Consider the following 16,552-nt stretch of genomic DNA (forward strand, 5'->3'; position numbering starts at 1 on the left):
ATTGCATTAACCACTTCACTTTTATATCAGACGTTGTTTCTAGGTGCAATTTTTTTCGTTCATTAACCCTAATTTGATGTGCAGTGCACACGACGTTTCGTATATAATATATGTATAGGGATGTCCGAGTTCATAAAAAAGTCCTTGCAAAAACTTAAGTTTCTCGATTGATTTCTATAGGATGTATTTATTCTTGAAACATCAGAGCTCCAAATTTATGTTTCCATATTAGTTTAAAGTTTGACTGAGTTCTATCTAAATTTTACTGACATTAACCTTAATTTGCTAGCACCTCCAGAGTGCAAACAGATCGCAATTTTTTTATTGAAGGCCGATAGCATCAAAAATTGGTTTCAAATATTCCATGTTATTGACATTCTATCTATTATATGAATCTGCTAAATGAATCCATCAAAGGCTAATATTATTCATGGACAGTGGATATGATGTACTGTTGTACGGTAGATTTGTGAACAATATAATTATATTTCTGCTTGGCTGATGTGAAAAATTTGCGCTATTACACAAGTCACCAGAGGTAATCATTTGATATATATGAACAAATAGAACATTTTAAATGTTATTATTTCCTCAAAACTGGAGCTTAGAAGTCCCAGTCTGGCCGTGCCATAAACACCGTCATTCGTAAAGAATAAATTAGTCGGTTAAATTAATGAAAAACACAGCCAAGAGAATAAAATATAGCACGAGATATTTTTGGTGTAGCTACACGTCACGCAATTACTCGAGTATTCTTAGTTACTGGGACGCCACAGCACAGCTTGCACGTAGATAAAAGTCACGCAAGCTCTCTGAGTCTCGCTTAATTGTCTCAAATTAGACGATAAAAAAGCCGGCAAACGAGTGCACGGCCGCTCGGCACGGCAAGAATTTCGTCAGTTTTATCACAGGCCGATGACACTCCAGTTTACGAGAGCCGTGATATACGTACGTAGGCGTCTTATTCTCAACGCCTCCTCGGCAACCGTAGCCCTGGTCGTAACTTCTGCAATGGTTATAAAGTTCTGTTGTAGCCGTCAATCCTGAGCCTTAAGGTAATAATGACTGAGCTTTGCATGGTAATAATGACTGAGTTTTGCAGGTAATAATGACTGAGCTTTGCATGGTAATAATGACTGAGCTTTGCAGGTAATAATGACTGAGCTCTACAGGTAATAATGACAGCTTTACAGGTAATAATGACTGAGCTCTACAGGTAATAATGCTGAGCTTTACAGGTAGTAATGACTGGGCTTTACAGGTAGTAATGACTGAGCTTTACAAGTAATAATGACTGAGCTCTACAGGTAATAATATCTGAGCTTTACAGGTAATAATGACTGAGCTCTACAAGTAATAATGACTGAGCTTTATAGGTAGTAATGACTGATCTTTATAGGTAGTAACGACTGAGCTTTACAGGTAATAATGACTGAGCTTTCCAGGTAATTAATAATGACTGAGCTTTACAGGTAATAATGATTGAGCTTTCCAGGCAAGTAATAATGACTGAGCTATACAGGTAATAATGATTGAGCTTTCCAGGCAAGTAATAATGACTGAGCTTTACAGGTAATAATAACTGAGCTTTACAGGTAATAATATGACTGAGCTTAACAGGTAATAATGACTGAGCTTAACAGGTAATAATGACTGAGCTATACAGGTAATAATGACTGAGCTTTACAGGTAGTAATGACTGAGCTTCACAGGTTTATCATGTTTTTAATGTTTCTTGAGAGCTCCGAGTCGATCGAAATTCATACAACAATATTGAGAGCTCCGAGACAGTAAGCCATCAATTGGCACTGTTTGAACTGCCGCAATTGATTGTGCGCTCACTCCAAGCCAAAAATCTTCAATATTGGACCTGAAAATAGTCAAGGTGCGATAAAACTCGATTTAGATAATAATTAGTCTTTAACCCTTTAGCGGGCAAGCATTGAAATATCCAGAAATTAAAATTTCAGAAACCATTTCAAGAAAGTAATAAGTATTATACAATATATTTATTTCTATGAATTTTTGCAAATTTTGCCTAATGAAGGTTTAAATCGCACTTGAAGAATTAAATAAATGCAATCAGTGCGCAAAATTTTTCTTTATAATTAAAATTCAGTTTATGCAAATGAAAAATTAGAAACATAAAAATTTAATTTAATTAAATTTAATCAAGTTGCCAAAATAAATAAATATATATATTGATACTTCCACCTTTTGAAGAAAATGTGGAAAGAGCGTCAGTTCCATTGTCCGAGTCAAAACCTTCATTTAAATGCTCATATTTCAATTTGTGGACTTTGCAGCTGGTGATGCTATAGATAGAACGATGGTCAGATAATTAGTGATTGACTGAGGCATTATAAGGATGCCTCAAAAACAAACAGGAAGCCGTGGTGATACTTTTTGTGACGCGATTTCAAGTGATCATATATGGTAACTTACCCGTGAAAGGGATAAAACTACATATTTTTCATATAAATTATGTTTTAATTAAAATAAAAAATTCATGGATTTGTAACTTAATATTCCTATTCATTAGGTGGTTCTATTGCTCTAACGCCTACATTATTTAAAATGTATAAAGTTAAATTCACAATTAGGAATAAATCTTTAGCTCAATCAAACACCACATATTTTTTACCATAGGTAACCAAGTTTGTTTACAATATTTGGTCGAAAGAAGTAACCTTATAAGCAAATATAGTGAGCCTAGTGAACGTTCTAATTTCTCGTGATATTCGAACTTATCGCGCAACGATGATCCGATGCAAGTTTAAGTTATCCCCTTACAGCAAAACTAGAATATTTGGACGTTTACTTCACAAATGCCATCAGGAATTTCTTCAAAAATCAGACTAAAAACCAAGATGGCGGCGTCGCGTGCCAGAGAGAGATGCTTTGCAGTCCAAACGAGCGCCGCTGTTCCGACACGCATCGGAAGTGGACCTGCTGCCGCGTACGATAGCCCGCCCGTGCGGAAGAAAGCCTTTGCTCCGACTTCCTGAGACATATTTCTGAGTATAAAGTAAACAAGATGGTGCTATAAAATAAGACTCCATCATTTCAAACATAAGAGCTGCATAACAGATCGTCGTCAGTTGTATTAAAAATAATGCTTCTCTGAGTGAGTAATTTTTCCGTGGATCGAGAAGCATAATTCCATTGCTAAAGACCTATCCTTAACAAAATTCAGGGACTACCTATGGCTTCTGCCTAAGAGTCGTTACGCTCGGATTAAATTCTTTCTGGTCGAATCTCAAGGTAAAAACCTGAGAGCGGGCTTTAATGCTAACGAGAAATGTTTATGTTTCACCTCACCCAAAATATAGTTCAATTGTCTGCATGAGCTCTTTATCTTATTTCTGCACACCGGTGCAAACTAAAGCGCAATATGACGTAGTTCAATCTGTTGTCGATTGAACATCGCCATGACAGAAGGAAAGATTTTGCTAGACATGACAGAAGAAACTTTTAGACGCGATTGTTCATTGCAAGTGCCATCAGCTACAAAAGCTCAAAAATACAGAAATTTTATCCGAATGTCTTTAATTTTTCTACAACTGTTGTTTGAGCAACCATTTCGGAAATTGTTGCCGTTAAACAACTACTTCAATGACTGATTGCAAGGACACGAATTCAAGTCACGTTTTGACATCGCAAGCAAAGCCGCCCACAAGTTGCCTTGTGTCTCATCAGATACAGCAGAGTTTGCCTCATCAAATTAAAGTTTCTACCAACGCTTGTGCTTTTTATTCCCCAGGGCTTGCGTGTCCCGACAACGCACCATTGTTAAACTTCCTGTGAGGTCTAGTGAGTGGGGAAACTTTTCTGACGGAACCGACGACCATTCGGGGAAAAAAATTGTTTTACTACCAAGCTCGGACTGTAATGCTCATGAGCGTTTCTCAAATAGATTAAAAATAAAATCCATTATGATGGAATATAAAATTAGGTAAAAATTTAATAAAATTTAGCTTCTTGCGTGAGACAATTTAAACGCGAGGCCAAAAAGGCTCAACAAAATAGGTAGCCACGGTATAACAAAACTTAATTAGATGAATTTAAATATAAAATTCCAAACAAATCTAATATTCAATGTAAAATTCATTACAAAATATCCAATAAGAATATATAGGCAGATGGCGACAAAATTGTATCAAAAATGTCTGCCTACTTCAGCTAAACTCGGGACCTGGTGATGACGAGGACGCGCGTGCTGCTGAAGGTTCGTAAGTGCATGGAAGCCTTCAACAAAGAAAATTAAAATTAAACCGATTATTTTTTTAAGAATAATTGAATGAAATTTTTTCGAGGGAATGAATTAACATTTATTTTTAAATTACTTACATTTATTATGATGATTTACAGTTCACTTGGATTTTTTTGTGATTCTGTTATTGCGCATTATTTATCACTTTCGGAAAATCAATGACATTAACACCAATTATGATCAATCGAATAGTGGCAGTAAAATTGAAGGTTCACCTTCGGATATCTCATTCTCTCATTCTAAATTCAGCTAGATTCCGCCAGTGTAACAGTGATATAAATTAAATGCACTATAGCCAAACAACAAGGCAAAAATTGCGTGATAACTTTCTAAATACTAAATTTTACTGGAGAATACGTGTATCAAATTAATTATTCATTAGAAATATGTATCATCGAGATGCTATGTTTATATAATTTGAGAAGAAAAATCTTACACATGTGACTGAATACATATTTTGTGAGAAATTCTTTCGTACGTAGGACGCTGATTGGACTGAACTCTGAAAATCAAACTTTTGTTTTCCATATTTTATATTATTAGAATCTGATTAAATAATGTGTAGATATTTTTAGCTTGCGACTGACACATGAAATCTTATTTTTCTGTTATATTGTTTTGTTGATTAAGAGCATTAAATAGCAAGTGTCCAAGGTCGTGGTTTCGTGGCAAGGTCGTGGCAAGTGTGAAACCTTTCAAGGACATCTTGAAAGCTCAAAGGTGATAGGTTGAACTGGCTAGTCTTGCAAGCGTGCGAAATTGGTCTTCTATACTCAATCTATTTTTGACTATGACGTCAGAGGACTTAATGTCAATACCTGTAATAATAATAAAAGTTGAATATCTCTTATAATTATCTCTGTTACATTGATATTAAAGACAAAGCGTTGTCTACGAGGCTGTTTTGGTTTAATTACCCCTCAAAAACAGGTATTAACTTTATATGTTCGGTAGTGGCGAGTTGCACAAGTTTCGAGTCGAATTCAGGGAGATATAAGCTACTGAAACAATGCCGTAGTTGTGATCTCACATGCGTAATCAACCCACTGGGCGCTTGCTTAAAGGTGCTTATACACAGGGCTATTAGCTGCGTATATTGGTTGCGTATACTACAGTTTTGCAGGTTGAGAGCCTATACACGAGTATAGCGTTTTCGGTACACTGCGCCCGCGTCAGTGCGACGTTGGGAGTTGTCGAGTAAGGTTGTGCACGGTGGAGGCATGCGAGAGCACGACAGCAGTGCGCGCTACAGTGGGCGAAAGAGCGAGCGACGCAGCTGTGCTCGGTATGACGGCCAGGCGGCTACTGAGCGCAATAGACTGCTTCAAAACAACTCTAGTTGCCTTGCCTGCAATGAACCAGCTAGTATGCCTCTGAACACGTCAAGCATCACAAAGTTTTGTAGCCTGGCCTGGTAGACGTAACCAATATACGCAACTAATAGCCACGTGTATAAGCACCTTAAGTTAGGTGTTAGGCCAGAGGTTCATTAACGGAGAATATGGTTTCATATTTAATATATATTTCCACTTTTTCGGTGTTTCGCTGCCGCGAAAACCCATACCACTCGCATATCTCGTGACGTGGGGGCTAGTACTCTCTGCACTTGAATGCCTTATACAGCGGCGTATCGAGGCTCGTACACGCGGTAGTCATGACTGGGTTTAGCGATTCGGCGTGGCTCGTACCTTCATTACTCGCTACTTTGTGTCTTGTTGGGAGTCGTACCCCTGAGGTTATAATTCAACCTTCTTAAGCTTTCAGACTATCAATGGAAGAAAATCTGCAGCTACATCGACTGAAGGATTTGTGCACCCATGCATGAAGACTTCTGTACATTACTTGAAGATTGTGAATAATTGAAGATATACTGTGCTACACTAATAAGTATACTACGAAAATCCAATTCTTGTCCCAATATTTACTCCCCCCACCCCGGGAATTTAGAGATTGACCAAAGCGTGATTCCTTAGCCCATGCGTTCAAAGTCAAACGAAAATCTTCTGTAATGTCGTTGCGCTACTTCAACTATTTCAACTTCGCGTAGTTGTTTCCGTTTAGAAACACTTTTTATGCGACATCCGTTGACAATCAACAGACTGCCGTTGACACCTCTACCAGCCTGTAGCACCACGCAATCCATGCGACGTGTGGCACAAAACAGTAGCACCCTACCACCAAGCACGTGGCACGAAACTGTAACCTCCTACAACCAAGCAAGTGATAGTTGACAGTTACACCCAAACACCAAGCACCCTGCGCAAGACTGTAACACCCCACTGCCGAGCACTTGACACAATACTGCAATATCCTACCCCCACAAACAACACAAGAAGAAGAAGAAGGCTTGAAGGGCAAGTCCTATGAAGAAAGATTGAAGATTATGAAGCTTCCAAGCCTCAGTTATCGACGTCTGCGTGGGGACCTCATTGAAGTATACAAGTATACTCATGGTCTATACAAGGTCCCCGAAGGATTACTAGAATTTGAAACAAGAACCAACACCAGGGGCCACGGCTATAAGCTGCGCTGCAAAAAAACTGCGCTGCAACTTCTCCACGCGACAAAATTTCTTCTCGCTTAGAATCACCGACATGTGGAACAGCCTCCCCGATGACATCGTTGGCGCTCCAAGTATGAACGCGTTCAAGAACAGACTAGATAAAGCTATGGAAAATACATTTTCAGATTTTAAATGCCTAGCTCCTTATCGAACCCGGTGGAAGTCTAGTAGCTACTTCAAACTATCGTCAGTCATGAAAAGTCCGGTCAAATGACACGATTTAGATCTTCTGTGAACAAGGCACGAAAAGGAAAAGAATCGGCGACAGGCCACATCAGGCCTACGCTTCAGCGCCGAGATCACTATGTCATGTTAAGACTGTAACACCCCACCCCCTCCACCAACACAAAAGAAGCAGCCCGCCACCAAGCACGTGATCTGAAGCTATAACTCACTATCCACCGCGTAACAAATCAATTTGTTGACTCACCGCCACCCACCTCGTAATGCAATTCCAGTTTGCCAATCGTAGAGGAATCAAGGACATGCGTTCTGCTTTCATAAGACTAGATGCCGATAAGCTGTCAAGACTGTCAACATGGCGGCAATCGCTCGTCACGACAGAGGGTGCGAACAGACTAATAATTATGATGTACACTGGCGGCCACTCAAGATAATCATCATCGACCACTTGCAAACTTTAGTCTAGGTCAATCTTTTACTGTTCGCCAACTTCGCAGAGAACATCCACTTTTTATCGGTGAGCGAAAGACTGGAGAACGAACATTGGCACATGCGAGGCTGTGAAGTTCTTGACACGTCAAGTATTCACTGAAGTAAATTGAGTTTGAGGTGCTAGCATATCTTGCGGCGGTCTTTTTAATTCATCATCGAAATTTCAAATTCATCATTGATTGTTTATTTTTTATTTGCAAATAGGGAAAACTGCGAATTTTACTCGATTAACTTCAGTTTCGCCTTTCTAAAACTCTCTTTATTATTCATGACAAATCTATAGGGTACCTTAATCATCGCTCACTACTCAATAACTTTCGTTCTACAAATAAAGACAATTCGCTGAATTTATTGATAAATGGTGCTCTCATTCTACTAACGAAAGAAATGAGCCTTGCATTAATAATCAAGCCCACATTTCATTAACAAGAATAAATTGTATTGGTTAAGATATGATTTAAGATAAAACTTATAAGTCCACATAATGATCATCGATTGAAGTTCTGCTTGAGTGATGTCCCACACGTCATAAAGTCAACGGAGTAAGCGAAATAATTTAGCTCCACATTGACTGCACGACGCACGTTTTCTTTGCTCGAGGACAAGCTACCCTTTAAGTGTGAAACTTCATCATGTAAAATATTTGATGCATAGTGTATGTATGGGAAATATGCATAGTGTGTGACGCTAGGGACTTATCTTAAAATTTGAATTTCTAGAAAAATTTAGATCCCAGGCTATTGGATGTGAATTTAAACGCAGAAAAATGAATATGGTAGATTAAGTTATGGTTGATATAATAATTATTATTATTATTGATAAAAATTATACGTTTTAAGATGAATAATGTAGTGTACAAATTTTTAAGACAATAACTTATATGATTGATCTTGTTAAGAAGAAAAAGTGCAGCGTTATAATATGTTAAGTGCTCGAAAATTTAAGGTTGTTTAGACAAAATTAACTTCCAAGACGACAAGAAAATAAAAAGTAATGAAGAAAGACTGGCCTGCAATCGAGATCCACAATCAGCGAACCATCACAATCAGCGTGATATGTTCGGTCAACCTAGAGACAGTGACGGCTTCATTTAAAGTGATGGGTTCACGCTGGTCTCTCTGACGCATGTGCTTTATTAAAGCTCCTAGCGCTCCTCAATTTAATTGAATGTCTCACTCAATATTATTACTTATTAGGCATTTTTCTCAAGAAAATTTTTCAGGATGAAAAATCGGGTTCGTAACGCAAGCTCCTGGTGGCATTATATATCATAACTACGGGCCACAACAGTGTGTTCTCTTTGTACGCAAAATAAGCTGCGACAACCTGAGAAGATTCAACCAAACGCACTGGCTCAACTCAGATTATTTTGCCTCAGTTTTTCTGCGCAATTTGCCGCGAGTTGCCAAGAAACTCCAAGTAGCAACTTTGAAGGGCGGCCTCTTCAGAGATCCCGTCATGTATGCAAAAAAAAAGAACGACAAAAGAAGGCACGTCCCGCAAGAAAATTTTACGGACACTGTTGAAATGAAACGAGCAGTCCAAGCGCGTAACGTGTCCGTGTTTCATTCATGAGACTGGCAGACTGTAGGAACATTTTCTGCGTAGCTTGTCAGCTGAGCAGATTGTTCCTCGAACTGCCAGACTGTTGGTTGGAACATTCGGTGCCCGGCCTGTCGCAGCTGGGAAGATTTCTCCTGAGACTGGCAGCTAGGCTGTAGGAACATTGTCTGCTCAGCCTGTAAGCTGGGCAGATTGTTCCTGGAATTTCCAGACTGTTGGAACATTCGGTGCCCGGCCTGTCAGCTAGGAAGATTTTTCCTGAGACAGTCAGACTGTAAGAACATTTGGTGCCTTGCCTGCATGAAAGCTTGCCAGATTGTTCCAGAGACTGTGGAAGAGTAGATTGGAACAGCGAAATGACTCACCTGACGACAGCTTGGGAGAATGTTCACTGTGGATGGGGTCCTGCAAGCATCAGCAAAAGATCATGCTTGGAGATTGACTTATTTAGGATGAAATTGTCAGACTAGAGAGCTGAGGCGTCGTGACTGAAACGTTGGCAGATTATTTTTTCGCTGCTTCAGCAATCGAATTTTGGCCTCAATGTGTTCCTGGTTAAAGTCACAGCAACTGACATTTTTCTCGAATGATTTGACCTGCAAGTCCTACCACCCAAAAGGCAAGGAAATCAGACTGAAGGATTTCTTCAGTTCAATTGTTTACATGTGAAGATCTTGAGGTACTAGAATAAATAGTTGACCAGATAATGAATCATGACCAAAATATGACGCCAAGAAAAATAATTTATTAAAGTTAGGCTTTGCAAAATGTATAATATGGTTTAACATATCATTGGTGAAAATGCACGAAAAATTTCACGGGTCGCAAAATTAATGTCGAACAAAGGGAGCCGCGTTGAGAATCTACGAGAGTTTCATAAGAGACAGCCTGACATTTAGACTGACGGTTTTCACACATACAGTATAATGTCGTGAAATTTTTGCGAAATTAGCAATTTCGTGAGCAAATAAATATATTAAACATTGCAATAAATCTCCAGAACGTCAGAATCCGTTTATTCACCGCACGTGGAACGCGTCACGCAGAAAAAATATTTAAATAATGAAATAGGCATTAGAGATTCTTGTGTTGGCTCTAAGGGAATTAAAGCAGGTGCCGCTTGAAAAATATTTAAGTGAATAATTAGAAACCATCTCAAGGCAAATCAGAAATAGAGATGTTACTCCTGCACTGCATTACCTCAGCTGCGCCGCAATGCAATCCAACTCGCAATAAATTATTGGCAGAGCTCGGCTCTACGGCCCACGGGAGCTGCTAACATAACTTTACTAATTAGCAGAACGCCGCGCTGCCGTCTACTTACCTTAATCATTCGCTGGCTTATTGGCCGATGCTTGACTGGAATTGTTCAGCCCTCGACTTGTATTGGCAAACCCTCCACTCATATTTCGATCACGTCAATCATATTGAAGCTCATATTGCCGTCGTGTTGGGCCAACTTTGTTCTACGCGCGTCTCGCATTTCCGCATTTCCCACTAATATTCCCCCTATATTATCGTAAGCCTAATTTACATCACGACACCCTAGGCCTGTACTGCCGAACACTACATTGATATTACGGGACACTTATAGGATGTACAGTTCATGCTAAGCGCTACCAAACTCTGGACCAAAGTCTGCGCACCTCTAATTTACCAAGACTGACGATGAAATTACCACCTGCCTGACTTTTATTTTCAGACACTCCACTGTTATTCGCTGACCTTTAGCTGCGGTAAATTACTGAATACTCTGTTGGAATTTCCAATTAAATAAGACTGATTATTCTTTATGGATTCAGTTCAGTTACGACTCTAAACTGAAGTGATTCTTAAAAGTAACAATAATACGCTCATGTAACCGGACATTGTAGTAACATAATTTTCATACGGACTGTTTAAAGAATAATTTTCGGAAATTGTCTGTAAAAACTTTAGAAATTTGTAAAATTTGAGAGACAAAGTATTTACCGTAATATGTTCAATTAAAAAATAAAACTTTACCAAGTCCATTCGTGTAAAACGAACGAGAATTTTTATTTTTTCGGGAAATCAAATTATTTCTCGGTATGGTGAATTTTCTGTAAACTCCTGAAAAATTCCATTCTAAGAAATTAAATGATCATGAAAACTGGAAGCCAAATTATTCACTCATACATGAGATGGACGCGAGATGTTCGATCATATACAAAGCTTGTGCTGAGCGTTCCACGATATTTATTTATCCATAATACTAAGCTGTTCCAGGCTTCATATTCTGCTCGGGGAAGCTATTTAGTTAGATAAACTTGCATGAAATTCCATAACGCAAAAACTGCTTTACAATACAGGAAATATCAATAAAAAAATCAAGGTTATCATGAGCGTTGCTTACAGGTATAATATAAAGCAATTTAACTAATAACTACTATGTTTATACGTTTTATTGTAATGACTATAAAATAACAAAATTTGGGCACAAATTAAAAGTGTTTCCTAATTTGAAAATTCTCTTCTCTTCTCGGATTATATTCTTCCTGTAAAAATTATAATCTATCATCAAATGTTCTCGGAAAATCAAATTGAAGTGATCTAATTGAAGGCAAAAAGCCTGACCAATGTCCTGACAGATGAGCAGAGACTATAAAGCGATTCATTTCTTTTGATACTTAGTCTCCCATAAGTGATGGAAAAACTCTGCGGCAATACCGTAAACCTGCCATCTTGTAATCAATACAATCGTACACCGTCACGTAATTTTATACCACGCATAAAAAATGCTACAAAACAGAGCAGTAACGCTAGAGCGATTTTCGGTTAGGGTCTATACAATGACGAATGTTTTACCTGAGAACGTAAATAATGCAGGAAGAGCAAGACTTGCAATCCTGAGAGTTCCTCCCAAAATAACATACGTAACACAGTGAGAGAACAAGAACATTATGAGAGCGACACATCATTCAATGAGTGACTGTTTTCAAAGCTAAATCTAATTATTAACTTTCAATGCTACATGTTGTTAAGCGGTTCACATAGAGATTGAACAAACAGAATGAAAAACCTGCCAAAAACTATCTACAGAGGGAACTTTAGGTTCAATAATTATACACTGCTAGTAAAAATCACCGTTAAACGGTCTCACCGGCGTTCTAGTGGCCGGCTGACACGTGAAAAGAAACACAGTTTGACCATTTTTATTAAAATTTTACTCTATAGACAGGTACAATATCTAAAAAAAAAACGGAGAAACAGTTTATTTTCACGTGGCGGCCGGCCACAACAACGCCGATGAGACCGGTTTTTTCTGTTTTTAGCGCATTTTCTCATTTATGGAAAAAACGCCCTATTGTACTCGTCATGTCCGTCCGTCCATCCGTCCGTCTGTCCGTCCGTCTGTCCGTCCGTCAGTCCGTGACTTCACGTTTTCGTCGACGAGAAAATGCGCTCTCTATCACTCACTGCAGTGAGTACTGAGTTATATTTTTTCTAACAGTGTACACCTATTTTCGTATCCCCAACATAGGAGCTCTGATATTCGTCACACATAATGAATGAGTAATTTAACTAAAATGACCATAAAATATAATTCCAAATATTTCAGCACACACTGAATAGATTCCTTTGCTTGATGCTGTTATAATATTGTTGCTTATTTCCATTGAATGATGAAGTTCGAATAAGAATACCGAGACTTCGTTAATGATTTAAGTCCGGATATTGGATCAGGTTTCATCTTATCTCACGGAATTTATTAACATTCAATGCCGTAATAGAGCAAACAATCATGACCTTACGCTATCTCAATGATCGTTTATATCCCAACAATCGTCACTTAATAAAACTTTTCGCGACAATTAATAAAACTCGTGTTATAATAATTTGAACCATTATAGAAAAGAAACCCTGTCTTTAGTTGCTATACCAAACGTTCATGCACGTTCACTCTCATCATAGAATTTTATCGGCGTTCACTATTCCATCATTTCTGTCATCATTGTTGACGTATTGAGACAATATTGCTCGAATATCCTTCTTAATTCTTGTATAAATTAAGGAGGATTAAATTCAACAATTCATTAACGTTAAATTTGCTGTCTTTCTTTCACCAGTATGACAACGATGTTTTGCAGCTGCCTGCTCAATTATGCAACCATTTGTTATTTGATGATTTCTCCGATGCATTGATCTCGTAATTACGCTTTAGGAGGTACGTAATTTTTGTATTAGTTCTTGTCGATAACGCGTCGCCGGCTGGCACGGAAGACCGCTCCGCTAATTAGGTCGATTACAACTTCGGTGTCGCCATGGAGCACACACTTGCAGGCTAAAAAAGTGACATTTTCCCGATATAATCTAAAAGTTTTCTGGAAAAATACGTTAGAAAAGATTGCAGAGGCTTCCAAAATCTGGAACCTCAGCTGTCAGTGAAACTTTGGTGTACAGTGTTGAGTTTTGATCACTCAAAATAGTAGCAGATTAAATAAATCTTTTATTTTAGAGATATTCATGCTATTTAATATTAACCTGTTGGAGTGCTCGAATGTTCGTTGGAAATTTTTCATTTGGATATACAATATAATCATAGATATAGAGAACAAATCATCTAATATTACGATAAGATGACATATAAACACGTAAACAAGTAACTGCAAGTATCATTTAAGCGTTGGCATCTCTGAATTCTTTCTTTTCCGATATATAGCGCCGTGGATCCCACAAATATTTTTATGTAATCTTGATTTACTTAACGAATAAATATAAGGCGTTAATCCCGATGACAAGGCTGAAGCTTCCCCAGTTCTGATTTTATGTCATTATTACGTCTGATTAATTCAAGTTACAGTAATTTACTAATTCTTTGGCAGTTCAACTCAGAGTGCAGCCTCAAAAAAAGCTTTTGAAGGATTTCCACAATAACATTTTCAAAGCATGCGATGAAAAGTTAACATTAGTCTTAATTGCGTTCCACAAGGAAATCAGTTAAATTTTTCATATTATGCGTAACTATGCATAATCTTTTATTAAGGAACAATTATTTTGTATTGAAATGGCTGTAGCGAACATTAAAAGTGGGAATTCTTTAGTTCCTCTCATCTCGTAAGACTATTATGAATCCCATTACCCAGTGACATTTTGATAAATTACCGCTCGAATTATTTATTAAACAAGATGAATATTTCAGCCACCTTCAGCTGCCGGTATCACGGCAAGGACCATATTCTGAATGAGTTTTCAGATTGAATTTCGCACTTATAATCTCATTTGGTTGTCATTTCCTTGCAAAGTTCAATGCAGCTCTTGACGTGGAGACGCAAGATGGAGCGCGCCGTATAAGTTTGCTAGGCACACGGGAAATCAATTCAGAGCGAGGAGACGCTAGGCTGCCATTACCTCTTGACATATTGTTGAGGCAATAATTCCACTCAATATCTGCGGGACTCTGATTTGCAGTGAAATTTAGTATGTAGAACAATATCGGATCAAATGAAATGGGAAATAAAAACGATTCTATAGAGAGGTACTTTATAGGAAAAAACACATATACTCGAACGCCTAAATTAGTTAAATGATTGACTCAATAAACGCACCAGGTTATAAATGACACGTGTGTGGTGGCTAGTAAAGAAAGTGATGAGAGGTTCAAGATTATTTAGGCATGAATAAAAATTGATTGTGCAACGTGCGAAATTAATTAACCGGGGACCTGCTTGTCTACAAGCAGAATAAGGAGATTGAAATTTCTGGCAAAACCATCAGAGAGAGTCTTAAAATGTCCTAAGATAAACAATATTATCTTAGAGGAATATTGTTATTATCTTACGGGAATACTTCCTAATTGACGATTAAAAAATGTGTCCAATGAGACGGCCATGTTCAATGGATCGAATGGAAAACTATTTGTGTAAGTGCCATATGCCCAATCAATACTAGGGTATCCCAACTGTATATAAATAGCAAAAACTCAATGACAAAAAAAAAAGAAAACCGAGCTATGCAAGCGTCAAAAGATAACCGGATAAAATAAAACCACAATTGTTCTTATGTAATAAACTCAGCAGATAAATTAGGGAACACCGTACTTTGTAATTTTAATAAACTCAATGGATAAAAGGAAAACCCAAAGATGCAAATATCGCAATCGAAAGCAGTCTGAACTTTTTCGAGTCTCAGTGCATCGGCATTTGTTCCTTAGACATGCGAAAATTTAGGCGCCAGGAAAGATATTCAACCTATAATTTCCTTTTTTTAGAAACTTATTTAGTAAATCCTACATACATAAATGCAAGTATTTCTTTTATATCTATAATTTAACAAATTGTTACAAATTCTACAACTTGATACTTTAATTCATATTCAAATAACTTTAATCAACTTCTACATGCATAAAGCTTTAATTCGAAACAGAAAATATACTCACTTGAAGTTGGTGTTTCTTCCAGAGGCCCCGTGACCCCACGCACGCACAGCGGCAGCAACAGCAACTGGAGCACCAGGGCCCTCATGCCGCACGCTCCCCTCATCAGTTGTGCGTGTCAAGAGTTACCCTCATCAGTTGTGCGTGTCTGGAGTTACCCTCATCAGTTGTGCGTGTCAAGAGTTACCTTCATCAGTTGTGCGTGTCAAGAGTTACCCTCATCAGTTGTACGTGTCAAGAGTTACCTTCATCAGTTTTGCGTGTCAAGAGTTACCCTCGCCAGTTGTGCGTGTCAAGAGTTACCCTCATCAGTTGTGCGTGTCAAGAGTTACCCACATCAGTTGTGCGTGTCAAGAGTTACCCTCATCAGCTGTACGTGTCAAGAGTTACCCTCATCAGTTGTGCGTGTCAAGAGTTACCCTCGTCAGTTGTACGTGTCGGAAGTTACCCTCATCAGTTATATGTGTCGGAAGTTACCCTCGTCACTTGTACGTGTCGGAAGTTACCCTCATCAGTTTTAAGGGCCGAAGATTAGCTCTGGTGGCAGGCCGATGTCTTTCACGCCATGCTGCTCAAAAATCCGTGACTTCCAGAGTTTGCACACCACGTTACAATAATGTTCCTATCCGACGAAATGCGTTGCTTGAACATTTCGTACTGGTAGTCACTGAACTAGGGCGTTTCGAATTTTCTTTATTTTATCAATTACTTTTGTCACTGTCTACCACGTCATGTATTTAAAAAAATTGGGGTTCGACTGTTATTTAATTTAGAGTCCTTATCAATAAAATCGCAAAAAAAACGTTATGTTTATTTCTTGCATCCAAAAGCAGGATGAGTCGCTTCCAAATACGTCAGACCACAACGTTTGCTTGAATATTATTTTAAAAACTTGCGCTAAAATTGAATTTTTCAAAATAACCTTTCACACATTGTTTTAATTATATAACCTGCTTTATATATATATTTTCGATACACACCTAAATGTACGTAAATAGTGAAATCCTTTTCACCAACTCATGGTCAAAAATTCAATAATATTTCACCATCACCTCTCTAGAGCTCAAGTCGAGATTAGCTACTG

The 16,552-nt window shown here is 38.1% G+C and overlaps 1 protein-coding gene across 1 annotated transcript in view; it reads right to left on the reverse strand.

Moving 5' to 3' along the window:
- LOC108675129 (hemicentin-2) overlaps window positions 1-15,556 on the reverse strand; it is a 50,974-nt gene extending 35,418 nt beyond the window's left edge. Inside the window, exon 1 of the mRNA XM_018163115.2 lies at window positions 15,472-15,556. Coding sequence (XP_018018604.1) covers window positions 15,472-15,556 — 85 coding nt within the window. The remainder of the gene's footprint in view (window positions 1-15,471) is intronic.
- Between the last annotated feature and the right edge of the window lie 996 nt (window positions 15,557-16,552).

Source organism: Hyalella azteca, unplaced genomic scaffold (genome assembly GCF_000764305.2).
Source record: "Hyalella azteca isolate HAZT.00-mixed unplaced genomic scaffold, Hazt_2.0.2 contig14284, whole genome shotgun sequence".
Taxonomy (NCBI): Eukaryota; Metazoa; Arthropoda; class Malacostraca; order Amphipoda; family Hyalellidae; genus Hyalella; species Hyalella azteca.